Raw genomic sequence first — 8,627 nt, 5'->3', positions numbered from 1 at the left:
CACTCTTTGTCCACACTCTGTTGCGGCACTGGCAGGGGCCGGTCCCGTCTTTAACACGCAGTCTCTTAGATACCCTCCGACCAGCTTCTCTCGATCCACCGATCAATGTGGCACCTATTTCTCCATTATTGTACTACGTCGCGAATTGTTTCATAGAACTCAGCTACGTTCGGGCCGATCTTCCAGTCACCCGTCCTCCCCGTACAAAAGATTATTATCGTTTGTTTATGCTGTCCAACCCTTGCGACCCCATGGTGCTACAGCATCCTGACATTAACTGGCGCACGGTTTGGGGGTGTGTGCATGCACCCTTTTTACCATCGTCTGTGTCTGCACTCTGGTATGTTTTAGTCTATGGAAAATTCCCGACTAATAGTCGACTTTATCGCATAGGAATGGCCACCTCCCCACTCTGTCCTGACTGTCAGCTCGAAGACACCGACGAGCACCGTCTTACGTGCCCCCTGAAACAAAACGTATGGCTCCTCATCCAACGAATCGTGGGCTTTTACCTCCGTGCCCCGCCAACGACGGTAACCCCGGATTTCCTGTTGTTGCCCCAGACATTTCACTACCCTCTTGCTAAGCACCATACCCTAATCTGGTTTCGAGGACAGGCTTTAGAATATCTCTTTCGGAGTGGTCCGCATACAGTCCTTGACTTCTGGTACAAAGTTGTGACCGCGCATAGCACCCTCACCCGAAAACCATCTTACAGACAAACTTTTGCCGGTTATCTCCGCAGCGTCTTCCTTGACCCCCCTCAAAGTTGGGGTGTACCATGCCTACCTGTCACATGATACAACACCCTTATCAACGTTCTCATGCATCGACCAAAAACAAACACAATTTTATTTTTTTTTAAAAAAAAGGAAGAAGACAGAATATGTTATATTTTGTTGTATTTAATGTTTTTCTTTTTTAATATTTTTTTTGTTTAACTAACAGTCATTTGTATATTTTTAAATGGTACCTTGAAGAACTCTTGCATAGTGAATATATATGTACTTTTAGTTTGTTCAATACAAATTTTTAAACAAAACAAAAACAAAAAAAAAGGAAAACAGGATATGTTCTAATTTGTTGTATTTCATGTTATTCTAATAATTTGTTTACCTAACACTCCTTTGTATATGTTTAACTGGTACCTTGAAGAACTTTTGCTTTGTGTATATATATATGTACTCTCCGTTTGTTCCATAATTAAAAAAAAAAAAAAAAAAAAAAAAAAAAAAGATGGTAGAGCACTTGTAAAAAAAAAAAAAAAAAAAAAAAAAAAAAAAAAGTGGTCAGCGTGACAAAAAAAAAAAAAAAAAAAAAAAAAAAAAAAAAAAAAAAAAAAAAAAAGGGGCAGAGCACTGGTCTTGTAAACCAGGGGTCGTGAGTTCGATTCTCACAGGGGGCAGCACAATTTTAAATGGGCCAATGTAATGCTTTGAACCGAAAATTTCAAAATAGCGTGTCTTTTCGGGCCTGAGCCAAGATCACAGATGACGATAGACGAAAGACGGCAGCACCCGTCAGTCATCGCTGTGGACCTCAGTGGTAGCGAATTGTTGTGGCAGAGTAAATCTTTGTACGCATTTTCAGGACTCTGAAATGTATTTTTCTCGAGGGCTGTAGCGATCGCTAAGAGGTGTAAGCTGTAACAGCCTCCTTAGCTCAGGGGCAGAGCACTGGTCTTGTAAACCAGGGGTCGTGAGTTCGATTCTCACAGGGGGCAGCACAATTTTAAATGGGCCAATGTAATGCTTTGAACCGAAAATTTCAAAATAGCGTGTCTTTTCGGGCCTGAGCCAAGATCACAGATGACGATAGACGAAAGACGGCAGCACCCGTCAGTCATCGCTGTGGACCTCAGTGGTAGCGAATTGTTGTGGCAGAGTAAATCTATGTACGCATTTTCAGGACTCTGAAATGTATTTTTCTCGAGGGCTGTAGCGATCGCAAAGAGGTGTAAGCTGTAGCAGCCTCCTTAGCTCAGGGGCAGTTGCGGTCTAGCGCTGGTTAGGGGAAGTTGTGTGTGAGCGAATGTAGTTAAATCTAAACTGTCAAGTATACAACGGACAATTTATTAAAGATGGTGGCAACTATGTGGACAGTCGTATCGTTCTCTTTTTCTCTTCTTATAACCCCATTTCTGATGGTTCTATTAGGAATAATATTTCTGGCCTCAATCGGAAAATCTCTTGGAGTTAGAAGACTTTACGTCAATCTGTTGTTGAAGATTTTCGAGTATGGACGTCAACATATAGAAATAGCACAGAAAGACCGCCAGGTGAGCAGAGATAACTCAGATGATGAAGAAAAGGAGGAAGAAAAAGAACAAAAAGATGTTTTAGAGGTTAAAGAAAACTGCAATAATGTGTGCAATAAAACACCAGAAAAGAAAATGAATGGGGTGATAAGCAATAATTTGATCAGCAGAGAAGATCTCATCCTCGCGCCAGATCCTGTACAGAACTACAAAGGCAATAACAAACAGGAAGAGACATCCACTGCTCCTCCTGATCTCATTCGAAGGAGATCATTTGAGACGCTGAAGAGGGAATTTCAGCTTTCAGATCTCCTTGACTATGTCAAGGCTGGAGTTGAAGCAATAATAGAAGATGAAGTTACACACAGATTTGAAGCAGAAGAACTCAAGTCCTGGAATCTTTTGACACGTACAAATCAATACTATGAATTCATCAGCTGGAGACTTACTGTTATTTGGATGGCAGGATTCTTTGTCCGCTACTTCTTTCTACTGCCTCTACGTGTAATGATTTGTTTCATAGGGGTTATGTGGTTGACAGCTTGTACAGCTGTTGTGGGCTATGTTCCTGAGGGTCCATTCAAGCGTTGGCTCAACCATCGTGTTTCCATAATGTGCTTTGGTGTTTTGTCCAGTGCTCTGTCATCTGTGATTACCTACCACAATCCAGAAAACAGACCTAAGAGTGGAATATGTGTAGCAAATCACACGTCTCCAATTGATGTCCTCGTCCTAGCCTGTGATAACTGCTATGCCTTGATTGGTCAGAGGCATGGTGGTTTCTTAGGACTCCTCCAGCGAGCTTTAGCGAGAGCGTCCCCTCACATATGGTTTGAACGTTCTGAAGTAAAGGACAGAGAAGCAGTTGCAAGAAGGCTTCGTGAGCATGTGTCTGATCCTAACAACCCTCCAATTCTCATTTTCCCTGAAGGAACTTGCATTAACAATACATCAGTTATGCAGTTCAAGAAAGGAAGCTTTGAAGTTGGAGGTGTCATTTATCCTGTAGCCATAAAGTATGATCCAAAATTTGGTGATGCATTTTGGAACAGCAGTCGTTATTCAATGATGCAATACTTGTACATGATGATGACAAGTTGGGCCATTGTTAGTGATGTATGGTATCTGCCACCTATGTACCAGCAAGAAGGAGAGACAGCTATAGACTTTGCAAACAGGGTGAAAGGCGTTATTGCCAGGCAAGGTGGACTGGTAGATCTGATGTGGGATGGGCAACTGAAGCGCATGAAACCAAAGAAAGAGTGGAAAGAGAACCAGCAAAAAGAATTTAGCAAGAGACTGAAACTGGAATGAGGTTTAACTACAGTGAAACATTTCCATCATTTTATTGTTTTGAAAAAGTGGTCCCTGTGATTTGCAGTCTTTTAATTCTGGATTATTTTATATGGTTATTGTTGTCTTTATCTTTGATAACAAGAATGGCTGTGCAAACTAATTTTGGTAGTACAGCTCTGTTTACAGAAATGCTTTTTATGCAAGTATTTCTTATGTTTACATCCAGAATTCAGTGGACTGACTATTTTGTATGGTGATTACACATTCTATGTCAATTTGTGTTTGACAAGACAGGATGAGAGTTATAAAGTATGAGCAATTACATATGTTCCTGACATGATGAGTTGTGTTGTGTCTGCATTATCATTTCTGGGGATATTCATCCAGAAACTGGACATGCATATCATCTGAATGCATGTAGCCATCCTCACCAAAGAATTCACTGTATAAAATTCATTGATCATTTTTTTTAGTTTCATTGATAGTTGTGTATTTGTAATTAAACGTGTTTGTGTCAACTGTAGGCATTATAGCATCATAATTTGTGGCACACATTCCATGTATGCATTTTCATTTTGTTCTGTTTACATCACAGTTTGTATGACTTGTAAATTGTGTAAATGTTAAGCAGTAAAACTTGTGCTGGTGTGATAGAACCTATTTTGTATAGACCGTACCAACATTTTTAATGTGCTTTTTAATTAATAAACTCACTGTGATAACTGAAAAGCAACAAAATTACTCCTGTGGAATCTTGCAGAAGTGCCATGGTAGAAGTAAAGTATCATTGAGCTTCAGATATATCAAAATTGAGTGGAAACAACCAAGTGAGTTAACTCAGATGGCATTCATTTTCATTTATACAGTTTTGATTATTCAGGACCCAGAAAGTCATTCTTAAACAATTCCAAGAACTTGCAATCATGTTCAGATAAGACTGCTGGACGGCGTGACTGAGACAAGGAAATATGAGGCTGTGTAGAGTTTTTATGATATTAAAGGAGGGAATAAGTGAAGATGCCTAGTAAAATGGGTGGGAACACACTTTGTAACTTGTATATAGGCACTAGGTAATTTTATAACTTGTTTTGATGCAATAATGTCTTGAATACATTTCACTTAATGTTTTTTTTTATATTTATTGTGGCAAGGAAAATAAGAGGGTTAAGCAAGATTATGGCACAAAGTATTCCATTACATATTTTGAATAACTTTATCTAAGAAATGTTGTGTTCAACTGTGACTTTCCTGATAGCTTACTGTGAAGTTTTTTTTTAAGGTAATAGCAAAGGCAAACTTCCCTAATGATCTTTCAATATTTTTGTACATTGCACTTCATAAGATGAAGTAAAATGACAGTAAATTATACATGAAGACTGAACAATAGGTGTAAAAGAAATGAGAGTATTGTTATTCTTATCTTAGATTTTCATTGTATATAGAAATGGACTTTCTATTGTAAGTAGTCATACCAGTCACTGCACTAAATCTGTGAAGAAAAACTTTTGTAATTTATTTGTTTGTGTACTTCACATTTTTAGAAAATGTGTGTTAAAATGGTGAGTCAAGCTCTTTTGTTGCATTTTGTATTGTTATGTACTAGCAAAGCTTGTAAATAAACTGGCAATCATTAATGCTGTTTTAGGAAAAAAAAAAAAAAAGAAAAGGGGGCAGAGCACTGGTCTTGTAAACCAGGGGTCGTGAGTTCGATTCTCACAGGGGGCAGCACAATTTTAAATGGGCCAATGTAATGCTTTGAACCGAAAATTTCAAAATAGCGTGTCTTTTCGGGCCTGAGCCAAGATCACAGATGACGATAGACGAAAGACGGCAGCACCCGTCAGTCATCGCTGTGGACCTCAGTGGTAGCGAATTGTTGTGGCAGAGTAAATCTTTGTACGCATTTTCAGGACTCTGAAATGTATTTTTCTCGAGGGCTGTAGCGATCGCAAAGAGGTGTAAGCTGTAGCAGCCTCCTTAGCTCAGGGGCAGAGCACTGGTCTTGTAAACCAGGGGTCGTGAGTTCGATTCTCACAGGGGGCAGTACAATTTTAAATGGGCCAATGTAATGCTTTGAACCGAAAATTTCAAAATAGCGTGTCTTTTCGGGCCTGAGCCAAGATCACAGATGACGATAGACGAAAGACGGCAGCACCCGTCAGTCATCGCTGTGGACCTCAGTGGTAGCGAATTGTTGTGGCAGAGTAAATCTTTGTACGCATTTTCAGGACTCTGAAATGTATTTTTCTCGAGGGCTGTAGCGATCGCAAAGAGGTGTAAGCTGTAGCAGCCTCCTTAGCTCAGGGGAAAGTTCCGCTTTAGACGCCGTGCAGTGTGGACGTGCCTAGTCTTCCGCTCCGCCGTAGCGTTACGTATAGTGGACTATCGTTTTTGTTTACGTGTTGTGTTGCAACTTCTGTGAGTGTTTCTCCGTCGTTGTTTCGTACCTTGTGTTACTTTCTGTCCTTATTTCAGTGTTTTTTGTGTAGCGGTTTCGACCGCATATTTTGAAAATGTCGTCCCAGGTTATTCCTCGTCAGGCTACAGTTAGTTTTGCTTTTGACAAGTCAACCCGCCATGTGCAACCTAGTTCTCTTGAGATTCATGATTGGTTGGTAGATACCTTTGGTGTTCATTCGGATCAGGTGCACACTGCTTATTTTGATACCGAACTGTATGTATTCTTTGTTAAGTTTATGGACCCACTTCAGGTTGATAAAATTCTTTCTAAATATGGTCATCAAGTTCTCTTTCGGCATCGGGATGATTCTGTAAGTACCGTGCTGCTTTCCAATGCTTCCATCACGTATACCAATGTTCGTGTTTACAACCTTCCACCGGAGGTGGATAATGTCTATCTTAAGGAGGGTCTACAGAAGTATGGTGATGTAAAGAGCATTCGCCTTGAACGCTGGTCAAGCCAACATCGCCTGCAATGTTACAGTGGTATTCGTTCAGTCGAAATGCACGTTAAGCAGAATATTCCATCTCACCTGCAGATCGGTGGATATCGTGTCCATGTAACATATAGTGGTCAGGTGGGCACCTGTTTTTTGTGCAATGAAAGTGGTCACGTGCGTACCGACTGTCCGCGGAGAGTTTTTGTTTTAAAAAATTCTCTCGAACAGCGTCGCAAGTTAACGGTCGCTGACCTCGTTGCAGGTGGTTCTGCTCTTGGTGTAGCACAGTCCAGTGGTAGTAGCGCCCCTCCACAGGTTTTGCGCACCCCTGATACAGAATTTCCTCCTTTGCGTGCTAAATCTGATGTTGTTCCGTCTGTCCCTCAGGTGGGTGTGCCACTTTTGAATAATAAGAGGCGTCGCCCACACGATGGAAATAGTACGGATGAGGATCTCCCTGAGATGCCCCAGTCCGAGCGACCGGCATCCTCCGAGCCACTGTGTACTGTAGCTGCTCCCTGCCCTCCTGAGGTAGCGGTTCCGGTGGCGGCTGCTGGCGCCCCTCCGGCCTCCGACGCAGCTTCTCTCGAGTCGGGTCGTCGGTCGGGCCTGTTGGCGCCGTCTTCCGAACCGACTTCGATGTCACAACAAGTGGAGCCGCGACAACTTCCTGCTTCGCTGCCCCATACCTCTGCCAGCGGAGCTGCTCCGCTTCCTTCCAACTCTGCGGCCTCGGACCTTCCTGCTCACGTTTCGCCTCCGTGCAGTCCATGTTTGCCGGAAGCTAGTGCAGGTGTTGACCATTCCGTTTTGTCGGATGTTTCCCCCGCGACCCCGGATCCCGCATGTGGACCGGCGCGGGTGGTGTCGGATACAGAACTTGACCCTCCTACGTCACCGGCGGCTGAAGTTTCCTTGCCCGTCAGCCGACGCAAGTTACGCGTTCAGCCGAACGTTAATGCTGTTCGTAAAAAACCGAAACGTAAGGGATCCGCGGAACGGGGTAGCAGTCCCCCTCCCTCGGATGCCTCTGTCACCCCTGCTATGGACTGTGACGCTGGTGCGTCGGTGTAGGTGATTTGTTTTCTCGCTTTTCTCTCTATGATTCAAGCATACACCTTTCTTACCTTAAATGTTAACCGTATTGAGTCCGACGTTCGCATTGCCTCTTTGCGGCAGTTTATTTACGACGCCTGTGCGGACGTAGTGTTTTTGCAGGAAGTGTTGTTTTCTGATCTCTCTCTACCTGGATTTCAAACTGTTTTTAATGTCGCGCCGGAATATTCAACAGGAACTGCTCTTTTCTTTCGAGAGGGCATTCCTATTACTGACATTGAATTCCTTGACTCTGGCCGTGGGATTGGTTGTCGTCTTTTTGATCTCCGCCTCGTTGTTTTGTATGCCCCCTCTGGTTCGGGTCACACTGTGGCTCGATCGCGCTTTTATAAAGAAGAGCTTATTTATCTTTTGCGCCAGAGTCCTCGGAGTCTCCTGCTCGGAGGCGATTTTAATTGTGTTTTACGCCCTGCAGACCAGTCCCCCAATTTTAATTATTGCCGTGATTTACATGACTTAGTTCGTACGATGCATCTGCGTGATGTTTGGGAACACAAATATCCAACCCTGGTGAAATATACGTTTTTTACCGCGTCCTCATGCAGTAGACTCGACAGATTCTATTTATCTGATATTTTATGTGATAAAATTCTTTCTGTCGATGTTATTCCTACTAGTTTTTCTGACCATTGTGCTTTTACTGCAACTGTAAATCTTAGTCGCCAACCTGCAAAACTTTATCGTTCCCAGTGGATGTTAAATGTTTCCCACCTTGCCGACAGTGCTATGGATGATGTTATAAGTGGCGTGTGGGAGCGATGTCTTCGCTCTGTCCCGCGATACCCCTCCTTGCTGGTTTGGTGGACTGCGTTTGCCAAGCCCAAGATTCGTCAGACTTTGATTTTCTACTGTGCTGCTAGGACGCGTGATTTTAAGAACACGTATGAATATTACTACTCTGTCCTGCGTGAACTATATGACGCGGCGGGTACCTCTCCACTGCGGATCCCTGATGTTCGTCGTATTAAAGCCAAGCTCTTGAGCCTTAAACGACGACAGATGGATGGTCTGCGAGTTAAGTCGAAACCTCACTCTCTTGTTGAAGGTGAACTGACATC

The 8,627-nt window shown here is 42.7% G+C and overlaps 1 protein-coding gene and 2 non-coding genes across 3 annotated transcripts; all 3 read left to right on the top strand.

The window, feature by feature from the left end:
• The first annotated feature begins 1,651 nt into the window (after positions 1 to 1,651).
• On the top strand, positions 1,652 to 1,723 carry Trnat-ugu. Its single transcript has one exon. It is a non-coding gene; the product is annotated as a tRNA-Thr (tRNA).
• A 277-nt stretch (positions 1,724 to 2,000) lies between these two features.
• On the top strand, positions 2,001 to 4,282 carry LOC124788012 (glycerol-3-phosphate acyltransferase 3-like). The gene has a single exon (XM_047255062.1). The coding sequence runs from the start codon at positions 2,081 to 2,083 to the stop codon at positions 3,569 to 3,571; it is 1,491 nt and encodes a 496-aa protein (XP_047111018.1). The 5' UTR covers positions 2,001 to 2,080; the 3' UTR covers positions 3,572 to 4,282.
• Positions 4,283 to 5,524: 1,242 nt separating this feature from the next.
• Trnat-ugu lies at positions 5,525 to 5,596 on the top strand. Its single transcript has one exon. It is a non-coding gene; the product is annotated as a tRNA-Thr (tRNA).
• The last annotated feature ends 3,031 nt before the right edge of the window (positions 5,597 to 8,627 follow it).

Source organism: Schistocerca piceifrons, chromosome 1 (assembly GCF_021461385.2).
Source record: "Schistocerca piceifrons isolate TAMUIC-IGC-003096 chromosome 1, iqSchPice1.1, whole genome shotgun sequence".
Taxonomy (NCBI): Eukaryota; Metazoa; Arthropoda; class Insecta; order Orthoptera; family Acrididae; genus Schistocerca; species Schistocerca piceifrons.
The sequence above is the reverse complement of the archived record's forward strand: the minus strand, read 5'-3'. Positions and strand labels throughout refer to the sequence as shown.

Excerpts from the sequence above, each read along its gene's own strand:
- LOC124788012 (XM_047255062.1), top strand. The coding sequence starts at position 2,081 with ATGGTGGCAACTATGTGGACAGTCGTATCGTTCTCTTTTTCTCTTCTT.